Consider the following 22,679-nt stretch of genomic DNA (forward strand, 5'->3'; position numbering starts at 1 on the left):
AAATTCCTGAGCCACCCCTCCCTGCTGATGGCAAAGCCGAGCTGGTGGAGGCCAGAGGGGCTTTGGGGAGCCCCTGGAGCTGCTGAGGAAGCACCTGGAGCTGGAGGAAACACAATCCCAGCCCTGAAAGGGAACTTGGGAGGAGCATCAGGACTTCCAGCAGCAGCAGGGGAATTTCAGCATTGCCATTCTGCAGCACCAGAGAGAGCTGAAAGCCACCAGAGAGCAGCTCGAGTTTCACCTGGATCAGGATGTTTTGTTTTTCTCCTGCCTCTGATGAATTTGAGCTGACACTTTATGCTGATAGGCCTGATTTGAAACAGCTCTATCTGGAGAGAAGGTTCCACTGCAGGCATTCCTGCTGCATGACAGATGCAACTTCCAGTGCCTCCAGCAGCTCCATCCCATTCCTCTTCCAGGCATTAAATGTACATTTATACTCATTAATGGTAAGAAAATAAATCTATGGGGGAAATAAATTCCATATTCTCGTATTTCATCCAGACAGTTTGCCTTTTTTCTTGAATTCAAAACCAAGTTTCCAAGGCTCTCCACTGATTTCTCCAATACAGATATCTATTTTTCATTAAAAAGAATCACCTTTGGCTGCAAAGCCTGGCTTCCACTGGACACTGATGGAATTCACAAACCAAGAAGAAAATAAAGTTGTCCATGCACCTGTGGATATCAGAGTCAGCCCCCAGTGTTCAGCTGGTCTGGTGAAGGTTTGCAGCAACAATAATGCACTGTATAAAGGCCCAAAATAGAGAGTTTTGCTGTGAGTCTTCCTGGCTTCCCTATCTCAAACCCCACTCTAATTAAACCAATATTCTTAGGCAAACACACCTTGCAAGTGACTATTTTATTGCAATCATGGTTTGTTAACAAAAGAGGTTCAAAGCCATAATTAATATTTCCCTTCTCAGGTGCCAGCTACTTGTCAGAATGGGACACCTCAGGCAAGAAAGTATTGAAATATTTCTGAGTTATCCCTTTCCTTGCCAATTCTAACATTTGGCATCTTTAACACTGAATGTGGGTCCAATATTAACTTTATGCTGCACTATAACATAAGGAGAAATTGCAGAAGTATTTTGGAGGTGCAAAGTTTTGTTTGTGTTCTTAAAAAGCAGCCTGTGCTTGCTTTGATGCCTGCTGGATAATTTCCAGGGCTCTGCTTGGGGATGACAAGAGTGAAGTGCAGGACAGGAGCAGATGTGCTACTGGAATACAGGCAGGAAAAAAAATAAAAAAAGATATTCAGAACACAAAAAGCCATGACTAAGTGAAAGAAGGAGAATAAAAAATTAACAATCTCATCAATGAAGAAGCACCAGCACATTAAACTTAAAATTGACCTGCAACACTGTTCAGAAGAAAAAAATAATCAATATACAGAACCAATGCTGGTGCACTTAATTTTAGTGTTATTAACAGATTCCAGAATAATTGTACAGCCCAATTTCTGTATTTCAAAACCCCTTAAGCCATTTTCTTTCTCCAACAGCACTGGCCCTGAAGCCAACAGAGAGAAGCAGAACAGTCATAGAAATTCATCATTTCTGCACAAAACAGGCAGAAAGAAATCCATAAATGAATTCTTGCTAATTTCAAGACTTCAAAAAGGATTTCTGGAACAATACTGACGTTACTACTAGAAATTAAATAAGACAATAAAAAGGAGATAAATTGGCAGGATCCATCTGCTGGGATGTCTGTTCCCTTCAGAGAATAAACAAACTCTTCCTTAAAACACACATAAGCACAACCAAATCATTAACCTGCTCCAAAATATCAGCAGCAATGGCACAAAGTCTGTGTTCATGGATTTGGAGCTCTTTTCTCCATAGAAACATCAGAGTAGAGTGTGATACAGACCCAGAAAATATCTCAAAGTGCTTTTTAAAATTATTGCAAAGGGGAAATGAACAGCTTTGAGTCTCCCCATCCTTTCCTGCCATTTGTTCCTCCTCCTCCCCTTGTTTGGGTGGACACTCCCAACCTGCTGCTCTCCAGGCTTAGAAATCTCTTTGCTCCAGAAGCTGCAGAAACAGAGGGAAAATTCAACATTTGCACAGAAAATCTGGAGACTCAAACCTGTATTTATCCCAAATTCCCTGGAAGTGCAAAGGCTGGAACACTGGGGTGAGTTTTCAGACTGGAAGTGTTTTCCCACTGGGTGGGAACAAGATGAGCTTTAAGGGCCCTTCCCATGAAAACCATTCCGTGGTTCTATAATAAAATAGGCAATTACACCAGAGGATGAAGAAAACAGAATGACCAAGAAGGGCTAAAAGGGTGTAGCTTAAAATTCTTAATAAGCAGAAGAACCTCTTTAATTTGGAGCAGTTAATTAATATAAATATGAATTAATTACAAACCAAAGGATTCAAGACTATTTCCCTGAAGCTGCTTCCATCTAAATATATGTGTGAAAAAAAAACCCCTGACATGTAGAGAAGTTAATCAACTAAGACTTCAATTCATTAGTTTATTCTTTTTTACATTAAAAAAAAAATTACAAGGTAAGGATTTGAAAAGCCAAGTAAACCGGATTTCACACGCACACATTTGCCAAGTCACAGGGTCCAACCACCTGGAGTGCTATTTTCTGATTTTCCCATTGAACAATTTACACAGTAAGAGCCTCAGGACAAAGCCAGACACCTTTTTTTCTCCCCAGTCTTTAAGATGTGCAGCTGAATCTGCACAGAATCCTGTGGAACCTCCAGCTTCCCCCTCAGTTTTGTTCACAGGACTGCAATTCCAGTGGATTTCCACCTAGGGAAGGCTCCAGCATTCCACACCACCACCCTCCCCCAAAAGCAAAGTGAACATACCCCAGAGTATTGCACAGTTTTGTTCACAGGGCACAGACAAGAAATGGATCCCTCAGAGCCTTCAGCCACCCCATGGAACAGAAACTGATGGAGCTGGGATCAGGATGCCACGGAGAGATGGAGAAGCAGGGCACTGAGAAAGGAAACAGCTCCTGCAGGGCACAAAGGTTGGAATGCAGGGCTCTGAGCTGCTGGAGGTGGGACAGGTCACCAGTGCCACTGGCTGAGCAAAAGCAAGAACAGGACAATTTTAAGGCAAGTCCCAAAACAGGGAGCTATTTACTTTCTAGGCACGATTTCAAGCTATGCATCATGGCTCCTGCTTTATCCTTTGCATGGTCAGTAATTTATAGGTTAACAATAATACAAAAAATAGTCTAAATGTCATTTTCAAAGAATCAACTTTTAGCTGGATTTGTATTACTTGCAGCTTGTATTTCATTACTTGCAGATTTATGAACATTTTTAGCACTACTGTTGTTTGTCAGGCCCACATAAAGCAGTTCTAGATCTATATTGCTCTCATTTCTTCAAAGTAGTTTTGGTTGGAAACGGTTAAATTCAAAAGAATATTGCAGATGTTTCTACATTTAAGATGTGCTGTACTTGAGAAAGGAGGGAAGTTGCCTCTTTCTCTGCTGTCTTTGTCCAAGGGATCAGGAAGGAGCTTTCCCTCTATGAAAGGTGTCTACAGTAAAAAAGGGGCAGAGCGAGACCCTACAAGGACAAAGTGTTTGCAGTGAATGACCCCCAGTTTGTCCACTCACTGTCACCTCACACAGCAGGACACTGGTCCCACTCATCCCTGTGCAGTCCACACCCGAGTTCCTCTGCAACCAAAGCAGGAGGAACTGGAAATGCACATCCCAGGGCAGGATTTGGCCCCCAGCCAGCTTACAGGTGAAAATTCAGCCTTTCCCCAAATGCCAGATGGGATGGGCACTGCCAAGCACAGGCCACGCTTTAGGGCAGGGTGTGACAGTGCTGGGCACCAGTCCTGGGCACCACCTGCACATGAGGAGTGTGTGGGACACACAGGGACAGCTCTGCTTATCAGGACAAGCTGAAAGAGAATGGAGAACTGAACAAAGCACAATTCCCTGAAATCTGGACTGACAAGGAAGGCTGTGTCTCACTGGAGATCAACTTCCACCAGAAGGCTCCTCCTAATGATTGACAACTGCATCCAAGGACTTAGACTCATTATAAAAACACACAGGTAATTCCCCAGACATTTATCAAATAAAAAGGGTTTAACAAAAGAATGGGGAAGTAATCTCAGAAAATAAATTACAGTAGCATGACAACATTTGGCTTCTTTAGTGTGACCACGTGCTTATCCTGCTGTGAAGATCATGGCAGATCCAGTTCCTGTCTCAGAATTAATGAGATGTCTGTGACAAATAAACGTAGAAAACTCTGCTTGCTACAAGCAAATGTCTGATATCAGTTTCACCTGGTCACAGATTATATGTAGACAGCCTTCTCTGGCCCCAAAATAAATACTATATAGGATTCTTGCAAGTTCCAGCATATTTAGACTCAAACAGAAAACTCAGGTCCTCCTTTCTTCCCTCGCAGTAGAAGTCTCCTGATGCGAAATCCTGCGAAGGGGTTGATCCACAGGAGGGAGGGCTGGCCCCCAAAAACAGATTTCATCCCTTCCCAGCGCAGCCTGCGCTCCCACGTGGGCTTTTCACTCTTCAGTCTCTCAATCTCCTGCAAATGAACACAGGCAGGCATGCCCAAGGTTTAGTTTAATCTAATATAAAAACCTGGTTGTAAAAAACCGGGCTGGCATTTTTATTGTGCTGTTTCATTGTGTTGTGCCTCAGCTGATTAGCTTCTTACTGTAATTTATTAATTATTAAGGGACGAGTTAGAAAGTGTTTTAGCCCTGAGGATACAGGGAAGAAGATTTAGAACATAAAATATGCACAAGAAGGTTGATCTATCTCAATCTCTTTCCCCCTCAAGCTAAAAGACAAAAATCCCAGAAAAGCTGATGGATCCATGTGCAATACCCTACACTACAAGCTGTTTACTCAACTAATGAAAGCAGACAATAGGGCTCCTGCTCCACAATTACTGGAGACAGGATTACTGTCCCAAATGCATTATTTTGATGGTCATTTTTGGTGCTTCCCACTAATGAAGGCTCAATATTTACCAGTTGTTTTGCACTTACTCCCCAGTACAGAAATACACTTTCAGCCATGAGAAAATATTGACCAGTCACAGGATTCAATTTCCTTATGTTTCCAAGCAATTATTCTCTCCAGGTGTGACACTGCAGATCTAAGGACAAGGGAGCCAATGGCCCAAACTCTGTTTTATCCTCTGATAAAATCTATCACAGTGAGGTGAGAGAGAATAATTTTCAGTGTAAACCTGAGAAAAGCAGACACTTCCTGTGGCACCCAGCAGGAATTTGTGCCAGCTGAGAAGGGAAAGTCCAACCTTAACTCAGAAGCTCTGCATTCTTTGTCATTTCTAAACCAAATTACAAAATGTCAAAAAAGCAAATAGTGCAAGAACTTCTGTTAGAAAGCAACCCCCAGTAAACCATTCCAATCTTCCTCCAAGTGCAAAACATAAAAATTATGAACGACTGAAGTTTTGCAGCTTTCTCTGAAATAAGAGCCTCTCCTCATGCAAATAAAACCACATCTAATCACATCCTCCCAGCATCAATTTTACAGAATACAAAAAAGTCAAGGTTTTTACCGTTTCATCATTGCATATTGAGTGGATTTGGGTGCCAAACATGACTGCAGTGAAAGTGAGAAACAGAAAACCCTCAAGGCACAAGAAGATCATCAGGATCACAGTTACAGGTGGGGAGAAGTCACTGCACTCTGTGAAAATGAAATATTGTAGTTACAAAAAAAAAAAAAAAAAAAACAACAGCAAATTATAGAGCATGTCCTACATGTCTGGCACTTGAAATAATATTTCACATTTAAAACAAACTTCTGATTTCGCAGCAGCTTTGTTTGCTGATCAAGAAAATAAAGAATTTTATGGCAGTAACACTTCTGGCTTCCTATAAAGCACATGGTAACTATTTCTGCAATCCTGCCTCAGGATTTCAAGGCTACCAAACAAATGTTTGCACATGAGGGGAGTGAAGAACTCAGAACTGAAAATGGGAGAGCAGCTTGGAGCTTCCTGCATGACAGAGACTGCAAAACCATCCCCACTGTCAGCCCTGACTTGCTAATACAGATGTTCCACTTGGCTGTCATTGCTTTATTACTCTTTTTATTTTCATTCTCCACACAAAGTAATCAAGTTCTGCCTCACACATCTCTGGAGAGCCTCTGATCACCTGATTAACTCAATTATATTTAAACAGGGATAATGTACAGGAAGGTGAATGTTTCAAATGAAACAAAGTTGTAAGATTCCATCTATTTAATGAAACACTCAGAAAGAAATAAAAACCACATGGATTTCCCAGTTGCTTCATATACCAAAAGCACAAGACCAGAATGAGCTCTGGCACACAGGAACAGTAAGAAATACAAGCCAGAAGCCTAAATAAAAAAACCTGGGATAGTTCAGGGAATTTCTTTTCTGCAGGAGCCCCACAGCTGAGCTCCAGTAATGCAAAGAGGGAGAAATCTGTTTAAATTTCAGGTGTCATTCCCAGAACTGAGGTGGGGCACACAGAGCCCAGATTTAGGAGATGTAGTGCTAAGCTCAGTTTCCTTCCTACTACAGAGGTAGTGAATTACTACTGAGTGTAAAGGGGGTGAGAATGCCCCTGACAGCCTCAGCTCTTACAGAGAACAACTGAAGGAAAAGGGGGAAAAACCCAGAAAGGAAAGGAGAGTGATGGATAAACAGATCTAAAATGTTTTAAGGATATCACTGAAAGATGGGACTAAAATAGGAATGCTATGACATTTCCCAATATCTGCTAGATTATGATAATGAAAATTAAGTATTTATGTGCTCACCAGTCCATTGCCCTCGGACACAGGAGAAGAACTGAAATCCACAGAGTACAAGAGCATGAGCTGAAATTAGGGCTATGTACATCTGCAAACAAGAGACAGCATCATTTCACTCACTGTCACTGCATAAAACAAAGCACAACTTTGAAGAAGAAACGTTGAAACAACAGCACAAAATTAAAATGAATATGGGTAGAATCACCTTGCACAGAAGGAACAAACCCACCCAATTTAACAACACAATCACGTCCTAAAGCCATTACTCACCAAGCACAACCTAAATTGTTATAACCAAGGAAAGTTCAGACTAAAACCAAGCTGCTGTTGCTGCTCACTTACCGTAAACAGAACAAAAAATCTCTGATTTTTCTCCCCCACACAATTGTTCACCCAGGGGCAGTGGTGATCCATCTTTCGGATGCATCGCTTGCAAATACTGGAAAAAAGGACAAGAGGCTTCTGCTGAGAAATTGTATTTGAAATGTAGAAACAAGGGCAGCCAGTGGTCACTGGATGATGTGCTGAAATATTTCTTGACAAACTGCAGACAGGGCTTTTATTTGCATTTCTTTAAAGAAACTCTTTGTTCCCTCTCACAGCTCAGCTTTTGGTTGTTCCAAAATGGACTGTGGACATAAAATACTCCTCACAAGAAAACAAATCCAGACCTTCATACACCTGCAGCTCAGAACAAGCAAAGCTTCACCTCTCTCTCATTCAGTATTAAAAAGACCCTTTCCCTTCTGGATAAGTTTTTTAGATAAAATAAATATTTCACTTTTACAGGCTTTTAAGTTGTAAATTTTGTTTGTGGATAAGAAGAAACACAAGAAATTCTTATCTTCAAGGGAGAAACTGTCACTCTTGAGGTCTCAGCCATAAAATTCTAACTTTATGCAATTAAAATCTCAACTAAAGCACAGCTTAGAGTATCAAACCTCACTTCCTCAAGAGAAAACACAAATATTGAAATTATAAGCAGCATTTATCAAGGAGCTACTTGTCCATGAGTTCTTGAACGCTCCTGTTCTCTGCTGGTTCACTTGTTCCTGCCCAGTTTTGAGTCAAGGTTATGTCCACAGAAGTCAAAGAAATGCTCCAATAACTCCATTTTACATCTGCCATAGAGCAGCAGAGGGCTCAGTTCTGCAGCCAAATGTGAAGAATTACACACCAAAAATGAAACAGTTGCAACATCTTTTGTAGTTGTTCATAAATCAATAGCTTGAGCAATGCTGATATTCCATTTTCCCAGCTTTGTACTTAAGACAGCCACACACTCAGTGCTCCAGATTTTCCCACAGAATATCCAGAATATTAAACATTTTCACTTCAGCAGTCACCAAGCCAAATAAGCCTAAAAAATGCAGGCACTGTTATTGAAAGAAACCCCTTTGTTTTTGACACAGGCTGATTTAGGTGTGGTATCTACAAGTGCTGCAGTGACAAACCACAAAGCAAAGCTGGGTGACTCTCACTGGAGAGACAAAAGAGGGAGGTGTGGGGGGAAATCAGTGCTCTGAGGCAGAAAATAATTGTTAAGTTGGCACATTTGTATGATTCTAAAGTAATTCAGCACGAGGCAGAGCGCACCACGTACAGGTCATGGGGTAGAACCCCAAATGAAGCTGCCTTCGCTCTGGGCTATCAAAACCCAGCCCCTACATTCCCCCTGCCTCTTGTTTTGTGGACATGAAAGAGGATTCATCCTCTGCTACAAATGATTTTCTAAATACAAGTGAAAATCCCAATAGATGAACACCACAAGCACTCTCTGGTGCAGGAAAAGTGGGTATCACTCAGGAGGAGACATTCAGGAGGCTCCTCCAAAGACTTTCCTTGCTGCCTGCAAGTTCAGCCTCTCATTTCCCTGAGTACCACAACCAGAGAAGGCTCCTGATGTGCCACAGAATCTATGCCAGCACTCCAAAAAGCAATATTAATGTGAAGTGCTGAGTAAAACCCTACCCAGGCTCAACTGAGCTGAAGGCTGGAGGATGTGAGGTGGGCAGGACTCGATTCCGCTCATTCAGAATTTCTCACAAGCCCACACAGAGCTCTCACAAGAGCTCAGATATCTGGAACCCTGCCTTCATTCCTGATCTCCCACCAACAATCTCACAGCAATGCTTCCAGCAGTGGTTCTGCCTTCTTCCTAGCCCATCCCTTGTATTTTATTCCTTTTTCTGCAGCAGGAGTTTGGGGAAATCCCTCCTTCAGCTGCAGCCAGGGAGAAGCAAACAGCACAAGCACCTGTGGATGGAGGAAGGTCTCTCCTCCAAGCTGGAACTGCTGCTCCATGGACTCAGGCAGGTGCAGTTACAGCTCTGAATGCCAAAGATAACATTCAGAAAGACACAGCTAAAGACTCAGGAGCAATGGGTGTGGATAACAGATATTCCCTGGGAGCCTGGTGGAAACATCTCAGTGACTTTGTTCAGAGTAACAGTTCCCCACACACAAACACAGGCACTCAGAACAGGCAGAAATGATGACAGCTGTGCTCCTTCAGTGGAAATGAAATCCCATTCACTCAGGATAGGGCTCTTCCCTGTGCTGAAAATGTTAACTGCTCACTAAAACATCACTTCAGTTGCATCACTTTATTGCAGAGCTGCTTAGCTGTAAATAAAAGGTTCTTGCTCTTTTCCCCATCACTAATGTGTATTATGAAACTATTTTTCTTCCTTTAAAGAACTTCTGTTGCAGTGTTGCACAACAATTTTCATAACTACATCCTAAGAGTCTCTTCTGTTAATAATTTACTACTGAAAACATGCACTGTGGCTCTCTCTGAGTGTAAGTATTTCCCAACAGCAACCAACTTCAATTTCCATTTTCAAGCCTTTTCTATCAGCAAATTGCCACTTTAAATACTTGGGACTAGATCATCCTTTTAATGTCTTGGAATGGGTTTGCAAACCAATAAAGAAGTTGGCAGCATAATCAAACAAACCTATTTTCTACTGGGTAAACTCCTGCAGTGATAAATTGAAGGCAAAGAATCAAATTAACAGAAACAGACAATTAAACCAGAAATCCAGCTGCTGAGAAAAACATGACAGCAGCCTCACAACACCTTCAGGCTCTGGCTTTCTCTTTCAGATATTCTGTGGAGCCAGGGATGCACTGAGCAAGCCCCAAAATGCCTCCTTTCCCCTTAGGTAAAATATTTGATCAAGGATTAAAACAATTCCTAAGACAGACAAAGCTGGATCCCCAAACAGGTGCTTGGGAAAAAAAAAAACCCTTTGAAAATATCAGGTATTTCCTTTATCACAGACATTATCCATCCTTGCTCTGCTTTAAAAATAAATGTTGCTCAAATTCTTGCTCTAAAGAAGGCATTTGAGCTCCAGGATGTCTGATACATATGACAGAAAAAGAGCTGGAGTATTTCAACAGATGATGTCTTCACTTAGGGCTCCTTCCAAATTAGCAAATTCTACCAGGAGCAGGGATGTGGGAAATGCTTTCCATAGATACCTGCAAGGTCTGTGTAGGAATCAACCTCAATGTGGGATGAGGAAATGACTGAGACCCAGCCCATCTTGGCAGGGGCTGCCAGCTGTCCCCCATGGCCACAGAGCCAGGCCATGTGCACACTGCCCAGCTCTCCTGCATCCCCAGGGATGGATGCTCTGGGAGCAGCTGTGCTGCCTCCACCCCCAGCCACCCTCCAGTGAGCGCTCCTGAGCTGACAAAGCAGCAGCAGCAGCAGCATCCCTGCACAGCAAGGCAGCCCTGGGATGTGCACCTGAGCAAAGCCAGCCTGAAGCACACACCAAGCAACTGCAGACCACTCCATCCTCGCCTGTTTATGCAGGGAACTTCTCCCTTCACACTCCAATCCCACTCAGAGCTGACAGAAGAACAGGAGCTCCATGCCAAGGCTGAGTATTTATAAATGGAGCAGCTTCTCAGCCGTAGCACTGAGCACTGACACACACATGAGGCTTTTAATTTAGAACCCACAAAGCTCCAGAAGCATCTCAGAGTCCTGACAAGACTCTGCTCTGTTCTTTTGACAGGCACTAAGTCAGAGATTTCAATTTAGGACTTCTCACAATTCAACACACATCACTCCCCACACCTAGAGAGCCACCAGAAGCATTTGCATCTTTATGTAAGCCCTGATTATGCAGGCACAGCTATTTTCAACTGGCACACAATAAACACTACAAAAGCATTTCCACAGGGCCTGGAAACTCCAAAGATTGAGAATTAAAAATATACATTTACTATCTCTTCCATAGCATGTTTAGTTCAAATGATCATCATTTCTGACCTTATTCAAATGGATTTTCAGTAAGTGGAAGTGCATTTAACCCATTATTCGTGCAACTTTGGGAAAATAATCTGCCAATTCACATATAACTTCAAATGCACTGCAAAGAAGAGATGACACAAAGTAATCATTTTAAACTACTCTAAATTTTGTTCATTTAAGGCTGCAGGAGTGACTTCTTAAATCAGCTCCCTCAGAAATTTGAGATTCTTTTCTTTGCCCTACATTACCCACAGCACAATAACTGGAATGATATACAGGAAAAGATATTTACTGATCAAAATTATTTAAAACACCAGAGCACAGTTATTGTAATAAAATCTTAGAGTTTCTTACTTCTCTCCCCTCATCCACAGTCATTTTTTGTACATTACACTCATAAAATACTCTGCAATGTAGGAATTTGAAAGTTCAGTGGATACCAAAAGAAATTTGTGTGAGGAAAAAAATGAACAAACATCAGGAATGTTATTCCAGGCCTCCAAATGCAGAACTCTTGAAGGAACTCTGGCATACCTGCAGTGGTGTGCACGCTCAGGTTTGATACTACAGCACTTGGGACATTTGTAGATCACTTCTCCTGGTTTCAGCTGCAAATTATCCATGTATTCTTTAGTGGCATTTCCTTTGGGCACAGCCCCCTGAAATCATTTCAATTAGAGGAGAAAAAGCTTCTTAAATGGCATGAGAGCATTTAAAAATACATTTCATAGACTTCATACCAGCACCCTCAGGATAATTGCTGAAATAAGTTCATTTATTCAAAGCCAGTCTGCTATAAGCCAGAATCAATTCCAAATGAATAAATTACCTCTGCTCGACCTCAAATTCAGCTTTATTCCAGCAAGGCTCATCCCTGGCCAAGTAATACCTTAATTCTCATAGAATATCCTGTGACCAGCCCACAGAAATGAAGAGGGAGACACATCTTACCCTGCAGATACAAGCACTGCCCATCATTTGCTGAGGGGTTACCCTGAATATTTCTTGTGGCATTTGATTAATGGGCCAAGCCACCCACAAAAGTTAAATCAGCAATTATTTGAAAGATGTTATTTCAACTGTCTGAAGCCAGGGTTGAACCACCTGCCCCAAGTTTTTGAGAATTGTAATTTTTCTTTCTAAAATCCTTAGTTTGGACACTGTTAGCAGGACCAGCACTGCCTTCTTTACTCCTCTTTATTGTGCACCTTTGTGGTAAAGATTTGAAGGAACTGATTCAAAAGAAAAATAATTGATTGGGAAAAGAAATTAACTTTTAGTGATTAGTTCTCTGATCTGATTATCACAGAGCTGCACCCTGAGATCAGCATCTAAATTTGGATTAGTAAGGAGAAAATAATGGACAGCATCATTGTCACCCTGCTCATTTATGGAGATAAAGCCTTATCTGTGAGGGGAAGTGATTGTGAAACAAACTGGGATGTGACAGCCAAGTGGCCTTTCTGTACAACTGCTCCAGGTCAGCACTTCCTTCACACAGGGAGAGCCTTCTGCAGGTCAGCCTAAGCCAACTGCAACACTCTGCAATTAATGCTCATTCAAAAAAGCCTCCTGGCAACATCAGCACTTGACACAGACACCTTAAGGCCATCTGGGACAGAATTAAGAAGCCAGCAGGAACTCAGATTCCACTGCCAAACACCCCTCAGCTGAGGCAGGGAGTTTTTGTTACCCATGGCCTGGAATGATAAATTTGTGTTTGTGTTGGCCAGGCCACAGCCCAGGTCCTGTCCCAGGTGAGCTCTGTGGCTGAGTGGTGCTTCAAACCTGACCAGGTGCTCCCAGGGGCACACAGGGACTGCCTTCAGCACTCATGTTGCTCTCCTGAGCTGGATTTTGCAATCTGAGCATTCTCACCCCAGTCAGTGTTTGGTGTAAACATCTCACGCTCCCCTATTCACCTGCCACAAGGATCAGAACCTCAGACCATGCTTTCAAGCATTTTGCTGACAAAAATATACTCTATTTCAAAAACATCTTTCACAGTCACAGCCCAGCCAGCAACAATCTATCTTTTATAGTTACAAGTGTAAATTTAATTCACATGAGTTTTGAGGCAGTTCATTCCTTTCATCTTAGTTTCTATCACACAGTTGTGCCTTCCATTCTGGGAGCCAGCACGAAAGGAATGGAGGAAAAAAGCAGTGACTCATCTCAGTTAGGATCATAAAAAACACCACAGGTCTAGAAAGACACCCAGTTTCACCAGCTCATATTTATAAGCAGTAAATCCTTAAACCATTAACTCTCTGAGCTGTCACAGTTTGTAGAAGTTGTGATATTTCATCACTGGGTGTGGACAGAAGTAAATCAAAGACCTAGAAAATCATTAACTACAACACCCTGCTGGGTTTTTGAATGCTTCTCTATACACTGCTACTGGTGAAAAATCTCCATTTTTCTCCAAAAATCTGGAGAAAATAGATGTTTTTCCCAGATTTATTCCCTAAAAATAGTAATAGATTTTAGTACAAAATCAACCATTTAATCTCTTGAAACCTTGAGGAGTAAAAGTTCTAAGAAATGAGCACTTTCAAGAGTGTAAGAGTGCTCTTGAACGTGCACTCTTACACCTACAATGCTTCAAGGTGTGTTCAGTTTAAATCTCCCTTCCCTCTCCAAATATTCAAAGACAAAAATGCAGGAGTCACATGGGACAGCGGTTTTTCCATTATGCCGAGTGTGCCTGAGGTTTTGCAGCACATCCACCTCTAAAAGTTCTTTCATGTGCCACAAGTGGGAGCATTTCAAGGGATGCAAAAGGATGAAGGTACAAATTTTGATTTTGTATAAATCTGATGAAAAAAAGTAAGAAAAATGAGGACAGAGAAGACTAAACTTTATTAGCTACTTCAGGACCTGGAGTAATATTTTACTGGGTTTTTTTTGAGTCTAACACTTTTATAAATTTTATATTGACCGTTCTATGGCTTCATTAATAGAGTAACAGGAGAAGTAGAGGTACCATCCTGATGATAAGAACAGGTATCATCCAAACCTTGAGGGTTTTGAATCTAACACAAATATTTTGAATCTAGCATGGGGATTTTGAATCTAGCACGGGGATTTTGACTCTAGCACTACTTTTCCCAGCAGGAGAAGACTTCTCCAGACTTCTGTGCAGATGGATGGGATAATCCAATGCCAAGGAACTCTTGGATACTTACTGGATCAGTCAGCATAGTCCTCAGGTGTGACGACAGAGCCAGCACTGCCAAGCAGTTAAAGAGAACCCCGTTGATCACGGAGTACCAAAAGTCTTTGGAAGGCAGCAACATGACAAAAGTCACTACAAAGTCTGCATAGACCACCAGGAGCCAGGTCATGATGGCACAGACCATGCCACAGCCATCCCTGATGAACCAGACCCTGTCAGCCATGTCAGCCTCTGAGGAGGAGGAGGAGGAGTCGTAGCTGTCATTGTCGGCCAGGAGCGGGTGGTGCTCGACATCGCGGAACCGGTGCCCTGATGACTGCATGGTTTGCTGGCCTCGCCCTGCAGGGACAAGCACACCACAACCATCACCATCACCATCATCATCATCACTGTTATTAATTATTAATGAGGAAATAGAGTACAGCTGGCTCTGGGTTTCTGTTTCTGGGAGATAAAGCTTGTTCAAGTTCAAAATAGAGCTGGGATTTTTTACGATCGACACCTGAGTGATTCTGTGACTGCAGCAAGAGGAATATGAAAGAAGGGGGGACAGGCTTTAAGGTTTAGGGTTTAGGGGTTCCTTTTGTTTTTAGTTTTTTTGTTTGTTTGTTTTGCTTTTATTTCTTATTATTCTACTCTAATGTCATTGGTAATAAATTAAGCTGATTTCCCCAGGTCAAGCCTGTGATGGTAATTGCTGACTGATCTCTCCTGCTCTTACCTTGACCCACAAATCTTTTTTTTTATATTTTCTCTCCCCTCTCTGAGAGAGAGACACAGATCAGCTTTGGTGGGTGTCCAGCCAGAGTTAAGCCACCACTAACATGCAATTTCAAAGCCTGACAAAGGGATTTTAGACTGGTTTAATTTCCATCATGCTGTGCTCATAAACCACTCCTCATCTTCTGTCAAAAAACTCAACTTCTCTCTTTTATCTCAGCTAAAATGGCAAAGTCTTCATTAAATTACAGCTCATGTCTCTCTGAAAACAGCAAATTATGGCACCAGACTTTTCATTCTGACCTAGCAACTGAGGGAAGAGCAGAAAGAAACCAGGATGGAAATAAAGCTGTTCTAATACACTGCTCACAACAAACAGCACAACAAGTTAGAAAGCAGCTAAATTTGTTGACAAAAAATGTTATTGTTTTGGAAAAACCACAAGCCTGTCACAAAGATCTATTGGATAACTTATCAAATGGTCTCAGATCAGCCCAACCTTAAGGGAAACAAATGGTTCTGGTTAAATGAACATGGCAACAGATTACATGAATCAGATTTTCAAAGAACACATTAATTCATTTAATTTCATGAAAACTCTTTTAGGGCTTTGTTGTCCTTCCAACGTGGAGCAAAAACCAGACGTGAAGCCCTAACAGTTCTCATGAAAACAGAATTATTTTCCAGACATCTCTCCCAAGGAAAGATATGGAATGGCAAAACTGAAGTGCTATCAACAAACAGGGGACAAATTAAAGCTTAAACATTAGGCCTCAAGAATATCCTGCTGCTTTAAAAGTATACTGTGTTCTAAAAATCATATTGATTCCTGCTATTAAAGGCTGTGTCTGAGAGAAACCTGAAAGCATTTCTATTGATTTATGACAGGCACACAGAGGTCTCCCTTTTCTCCCCTTATTAATGGCAGCCTATACATGACTGTAGGGGTTATGGCACTGCAATTTCAATTTCCATCCCAAGACATTGAATATGGCATCACTTTGTTCCTCTAGAATGGTCCAAGTGACCATTACCAGGTGAAGACACTGGCACTGAGATGGTGTTTGATGAAGCTGTGTTTTTGTCTAAACCCTTTAGAAATTCTTGTTCAGGAATCAGAGTAACACATTCTGCCCAGGAAATCCAGGCAGGAGCGACCTAAGAAACTAGAAATGAAAATAAATACGTGCAGATGCAGCAGAGAGATGTGAGAGCAACTGCGAAAATAGCTGGGAAGCTCCCAGGACACTGGGAGGTGTCTGAAGGACACATTCTCTGCTTGTGGAACAGAACAAACTGAAATTCAGCTCTGCTGCTTGGATCTATTACAATTTCTAGGAGTTAAATTGTATTTTCTGTTCACACATTGGGCTTTTTTTGGACAATATTCCTCTCTCTCACCAGAATGCAGCTGCTAAGCCAAGGATGAAGATGTCACACACAAGAAAATTACCTTAGGGAAGAATGAACTTTATCTCCCTTAAAAGTAATTTAAGCTTAACCTAAATATGACCCTCTTTTCACCCTGATCTTTCTTAATGTTCAAAATTAAAACTGCAATCTGTCCCAATCAAGTCCAATAGCATTTTGGGACGACACCAGCCCTTGTGGTCAAGAAAATTTAAGTGTCATAAAAATACATAATTATCAGTTGAAACATGAAGATAACCATGCAAATCAGTTATTACATCATCAAAAAAGGGCTTCTAAAACTTTTAAGGAATGTTTGAAGTATGGAATGGCACAGAAATACTGCATTCATTTTGCTTAAATGTCTTAAAGACAACCAACAAATTTTAGCACAATTAAAGAAATCCAAACCAGAACAAATACCTCAAAAATGTTTTGTATGTTATTCTGACATCCTGTCCTGCCTTTGGGTTATCCCTGGTTATTCACATAGTCATGTCTGATGTAATCTGCAAAGACATCACCAGCAAACTGATTAGCAAAGCTGCACCAGGAAAATACTGTCAAATACAAATAATAATAGACATCAATAATAGAACAGAATAATATACAGAATAATAGAATAGAGTAACAATAGAACATCAATAGTAGCACTCTGAAACATGCTGCATGTAGCTACAATGGAAAAGTTTGTGTTTTATTTAGAAAACCAGGTACTTGAAACCTTGACATTTTTGGTTGTTAACTTTTGGAAATCACCACATGGCACTTGGAGCAGGATTGCAGCACAGAACCTTGCATTTCATTTCTATTTGGGGAAGAGAACAGAAGAGGTGTGGGCCTGAATTGCTGTCTGAATAAAGTGCCTAAAGAAGCACCTAGGGTTTTCTTCTTCATTGGTTTTATTCTCTATTTACTTGAAGGAATTTTTGATACGTGGAAATCAATCTTATTTGCAAGGTTAACTTAATATATTTTGCAAGTACCATAAGGATTCTGACATTTCAGAGCCACAGCAAATACAAAGTCACTTTCTTGAAAAGCTTCTGAAAGCAGCTTGTTAGAAATAGATACTTCAAACACAACATTACTGGGGGAGTTCTTCAGTACCCGTTTTCAAATGTTCCCAGTTCAAGGGGAAGTGAAAAGGAGAAGTCTCTTACCTTATTGAAATAAACCCAAACAATCTACTGCAAGACCAAACAGTAATGCAAATATTAATTATGAACATATCAGAATTATTGAATCGATTGGGGTGGAAGGGACCTTTAAATGTCACCTAGTGCCACCATCTACCATGGGCAGGGACATCTCCCACTAGCCCAGGCTGCTCCAAACCCCCAAGCAACCTGAGTTTGGACATTTCCAGGGATGAGGCATCCCTGACAGAGCTTCACCACCTTCGCTGTGAAAAGCCTCTGCTATCAAACCCCAACTGACCCTCTTTTAGTCTAAAACCACCCCCCTTATCTTCTGTACCACTGCAGGAAGCTGTGATTGCTTTGTGGTTTGCTGTACAAATAAGCTTTTAGACTTTCCTTAAACTTCACAATATTGTGAAACGCACACCCATTAAGTTGTCAGCGAGGTGGCATCTGGTGGCAGCTGAGCAGAGACACAGAGCAGCCAGGCTGAGTGTGTGCCATTAACGTGCAGTGCCACCCACCCGTGGGGAGCTGGGGATGACAGGCAGTGACACACTCGGCCTGTGCAGGTGAAAGATTCAGCTCACAGCCATCAGCTGCTGCTGGAGACTTCACTGACGAGACAGGGACGTGATCTGTTCAGTCAGCCCCTGATCCCAACTGCAATCCTGTGCAAAATCATCTGGGTTTGTCACAGCCTCACCAGTTCCTGGTTTATGTGCAAGTGGCCCCTCAGCTCAGCTTTGCAGGGATAATGGATTTAGGCATTCCCATGGGATCTGCCCCTTCCTTCTCCCCCCCAGCTGCCCACACCTGGGTCCCTGCAAGGGAAGAGGATCAATGTTTGAAAGCTCTCCCTTTATGAGAGCTCAGCATCCCCACTGAGATGCTCACAACTTCCCTCTACTCTTCATTTATTTGCTTCAGTGCCTGTCTCAACCAAATTTACACTTTGAGTACAAAAGGGCAAAGCATTACACTTCAACCTCTCATACATCAAGCAACAGTTTTTAATGTGACCTTGTACAAATCTTTATTTAGCACCAGAAGATAACACCAAATTATTCAATGCTTCATGCCCAATGTTATGTTTGCACACGTGGTTATATTAAACCTGACCCAACCCTGTTCCACTCTTAGGTGTTATTTGAAATTCTCATCTGATCTGCACCTCACTGGTACTGAAACTCAGGTCCAAAATGCTGATGTACTACTGGAATAAAAAACCACAAACAACTTTTGAAGAAGTTATGTTATAAACTCGTGATCACCAGGAGAATGGCCTTGTAAGATCACTGGGTTTAGTGGAAGAAGGTTGCAAAGGGCACTAGGAAGACAAATGACACAACACAACTAATTGTATCATAAGGCCCCTGAACTGGTAATTAAATTTAAAAAACCAGGCACTTCAGGGTTAGGAACAGTCTTTTTCCCTGGTATTTTTTGAGGATGAACAGAAAAACATTGTTGTAGGAAAAAATAAAACCTTAATTCTCTGTGATTTTTTTAAACAAGTAAGAATTTATATTTATAAGGCTAAAAATCTATCAGCTGTCAAAGCATCAACTTTTTTGGTTGCCTTTTCCTTCAAGCTACACAATGGACAGCTCCTTAGATTCCTCCCATTTCAGTGGTAACACAATAAAGAAAATGCCTTGATGTCAACATTTCCGATTGCTCTCCATAGCTGCAGAGACACCAACACATATTCCACATTAGAATAATAATCCTGCAGCACTTACATACAATGGACTTAAATCCCAGCTGGAAGCAGAGCACTGGGGGCAAATCAAAATTACAGCCCTGTAATCTCCCTAAGAGGCTACAGCATAAACATTAACTCCAGGAACTTGGCAGTTTGAGGTAAACCAAGCAGGCAAAGCTCCTCCTGCACCCATGGGCAATTTGGACTGTGCACCCCTGACAGATAAACATCAGATAATGCACAGAGTCATGTCTCATTTAGAAGAATCACCTCCTTTTATCACAGATGCAGGCAAGCCAAGCTGCAAAGGCATTTAAAGAGTCAGCTGTGGCTGTTTTAATTCTTTTCCAGGGACTGGTCGAGCAGCCACCTTCTCAGCAATTTGGGAATCTGGGATGTCCAACACAGCACACACAGCTCTGGAGAGGAGCAGCTGGAAAAACTTGTGATGGAGATCCATGACACAACCCTGCAGTGTTACCATCAACTTATCCTCAGATCCATGCTCAGGGGCACAGCTCACCATCCCTCCAAAACCCTGCTGTTGCTCTACAATATAATAAGTGTTTCTCTCTTGGATTTCCCATTTGTGCCTTGCAGCCCTTTCCTTGTCCTGGTCCATCTCTGCTCTCCTGCAGGCACACAGGGACAGGTCACAGTGAACACAGAATTAATGTGAGATTATTTGTGTGCACACATTGAAGAGAATATTCACTAAGCACATATTTAATACAGTCAAGTTTCAAGCTGCTGTAACAATTCTCCTTAAGCCAGCCCATCATGAAACACTGGAATTGCTCCTTCCCAGCTGTGGAAAGGGGATGTGCTGCTTCTAAACCTCCTCAGACTAAAGGTATTTAGAAATATACAGAAATACTTCAGCATAACTATGAAGGTCTTATTGGGAAGTTGATCATCGAAGTACTTATGTCTTTTTTTAAACTGAAAGAGAAGAAATTTAGTTTAGATCTACAGAATGAATTGCTCCCTGTGAGGGTGGGCAGGCCCTGGCACAGGGTGCCCAGAGCAGCTGTGGCTGCCCCTGGATCCCTGGAATTGTTGAAGGCCAGGCTGGATGGAGCTCTGAGCAATCCCATCTGGCTGAGGATGTTCCCAGAGGGGGTGGGAACAAGATGATCTTTAAGGTCCCTTCCAACCCAAACCATTTCTATGATTTATGCCAGTAGCATCTTTATAAACACCCTCAAAACACAGACATGAGAATTCACAGTAAAAGAAGTTATTAAAAATGCAAGAAAAACACCCGGATGCATGTATTCCGAACTCATGTTTATACAAAGTATTACAAAGCTTTGCTATCAGACATGGAAGAGATTTATGATACCAACACTTTAATAAAAGCACAAAGTAATACCAGAGATGTTCAAGAGGATATTTTTTCAATAACAGATCTTTCACTCTGAAATGTGAAAGTCAAAGAAAATATATCCCACATGACATTGCTGCCCAGCAAAGAACACTATCTGATCCACCAGGAGTTCACTGGGTACAGCAGCAAGGACAAAAGGCTCCTGGATGAAACAACCTTCACCTGAGAAGGACACGAACACAATCTGTGGCTGGGCTTTGATTTCTGCCTCTTCTGGAACAGGGCCACAGGCTCAAATTCAGATTAGACCCCACAAGGCTGCAGGCTCACACCAATATCAACACTGGCATGTGAAAGCTGAAAGTTTTACCTCTTTGCCAACAACAATTGCATGGATCACATCCTACTTGAGAGAGTATTTTTTTATTTCTCATTTTTGCATTCATCAGTGCATGCTCTGTCCTCACACTCCACTGAAGAGAGCTCAGGTATCACACACAGTGATTGCTCTGTGATATCAACCTGGCAAGCACATTTTTATCTTAGCTATTATATCCACATCCACATCTACACCCATGTGATTCTTCTTCCCAGGTCCCAAAAAATAATGCTATTGGTTAAACTATTCTCACTAGCAACTTCCAATATTCATTAGAGGAATGCTCAAGCCTTTCTTTCAATTGTTCCTCGTGTTCAATTGTTCCTCATTCAAATGTTCCTCATATTTCCACTATGTTCTTCATGTTCAGCCATTCAACCACTGCAAAATTCCATCTATTCACTTTCTTTAAAAGCTCTCCACCCTCATAAAAGGCATAAAAAAGAAATCATCAGATCTGTATGATACAAAATATCCCATGCCAAAGGAAAACCAAGAAGGGAGATAGAGTATTTAGAGAGATAAAAGTATTACCAATTCCTTTCAGCCACAAAGAGATCTCAGCTATTTAACTCTAATCTCAAAACACTAAAATTTCACATCAGTTTCATCTCCTAATGAACCAGTACGGCTCCTTTTTATCTGCAAATTTTCAAAGCCAGAGAGCATTCACTTCAAAAGAGCTAATTTAAGTCTGTTAATGTGAACAGTCACGGCGACTTCAACCTCATTATGTCTCCAGCAAAGCAAACAGTTACATCACTGTAATTCTGCATCCCGATACCATCACACCAGTGGATATTCAGTACAAAAAGTAGCCAGTGATTTCCCAATCCCTTTTTTCCACGGCACGGCTCACACACACGAGCTGCACGAACCCACCCTCTCGTTTGAGAGCTATTTGCATTCCCACTTCCTGCAAGCGCCCTTCTCCCCTCCTGGAAACGAGGAAAAGGAGAAGCACAGAAAGCAGGGGAACTGCCCGGAGCAGGCGGCAGGGCACGGCCGGAAAGGAGCGAGGCAGACACGGGAGCTGCCCCGCTGCCCTTCAGCCTCCGCCGGCGGCAGCCCGGGCTCCGCACCGCCCGCGCTGGGGCACCGGGGCACGGCCGCGCTCCTGCCCGCAGCTGCCGGGGGATAATTTTTAATTTTTTTGGGGATGTAAATAACGCGGAAAGCGACGGGAGACGCGGAAACACCCCACGAGCTGCGTCCACAGCGCTCAGCCCGGCCTGAGGCGGCTCAGCCCCGCTCACCTTCCCCGCTCGCCCTTCCCGGGGCCACCGCGCTCCCTGCCGCGGGGACCCGCCGGGGCGCGGGGAGGGACCGCCAGCGGATTTACCTCAGCAACAGCAGCAGCGGCGGCGGTGGCGGCGCCGCTGCCCTGGCGCGGTGGGGCGCTGGGGCCGGGCCCCGGCCGCTGGAGCTCCGCGCCCGCCGCCACCGCGCCCGCGGCTCCCGAGGCTCCCCAGGAGCCGCAGGATCCCGGAAGCGGCGGGGGCGGCGCTTCCGCGGGAGGCGGAAGGGACGCGCGCGTGGCCCTGCGCAGGCGCGGCGGGCGGGGCGCCCTTGGCGCGGCCGTGAGGGCAGGGCTGGGGATGGGGCTGGGCACACCCGCAGCGCCTTCATGGAGCGGGCACGGAGGGCAGCGACCCTCCCATCCCACCCCTGTCACCGGCAGGGACACCCGCAGCGCCCTCATGGAGCGGGCACGGAGGGCAGGGCTGGGGCTGGGGCTGG

At 42.9% G+C, this 22,679-nt stretch overlaps 1 protein-coding gene across 2 annotated transcripts; it reads right to left on the bottom strand.

Annotated features, from left to right (window-relative positions):
* Positions 1–2,477: 2,477 nt before the first annotated feature.
* Positions 2,478–22,383, bottom strand: ZDHHC7 (zinc finger DHHC-type palmitoyltransferase 7). Of its 2 annotated transcripts, none has more exons than XM_036390287.2 (8): positions 22,282–22,383; positions 16,804–16,889; positions 14,261–14,589; positions 11,607–11,731; positions 7,142–7,238; positions 6,806–6,887; positions 5,568–5,698; positions 2,478–4,559 (listed from the first exon to the last, which is right to left on the bottom strand). In XM_036390287.2, the coding sequence occupies exons 3-8, from the start codon at positions 14,570–14,572 to the stop codon at positions 4,383–4,385; spliced, it is 924 nt and encodes a 307-aa protein (XP_036246180.1). In that variant the 5' UTR covers positions 14,573–14,589; positions 16,804–16,889; positions 22,282–22,383; the 3' UTR covers positions 2,478–4,382. The 2 variants fall into 2 exon arrangements, with proteins under 2 accessions (XP_036246180.1, XP_036246182.1); XM_036390289.2 differs by lacking the exon at positions 22,282–22,383 and adding an exon at positions 22,196–22,266.
* Between the last annotated feature and the right edge of the window lie 296 nt (positions 22,384–22,679).

This window comes from Molothrus ater, chromosome 12 (genome assembly GCF_012460135.2).
Source record: "Molothrus ater isolate BHLD 08-10-18 breed brown headed cowbird chromosome 12, BPBGC_Mater_1.1, whole genome shotgun sequence".
NCBI lineage: Eukaryota > Metazoa > Chordata > Aves > Passeriformes > Icteridae > Molothrus > Molothrus ater.

What these genes read in the sequence shown, in the direction of transcription:
- ZDHHC7 (XM_036390287.2), bottom strand. Translation starts at nt 14,572, where the DNA reads ATGCAGTCATCAGGGCACCGGTTCCGCGATGTCGAGCACCACCCGCTC. An exon ending in GGACTATGCTGACTGATCCA is followed by an intron (nt 11,732 to 14,260) that starts GTAAGTATCCAA and finishes AAATGATTTCAG; the next exon opens with GGGGCTGTGCCCAAAGGAAA. An exon ending in GATTTTTTGTTCTGTTTACG is followed by an intron (nt 6,888 to 7,141) that starts GTAAGTGAGCAG and finishes TCTTGTTTGCAG; the next exon opens with ATGTACATAGCCCTAATTTC.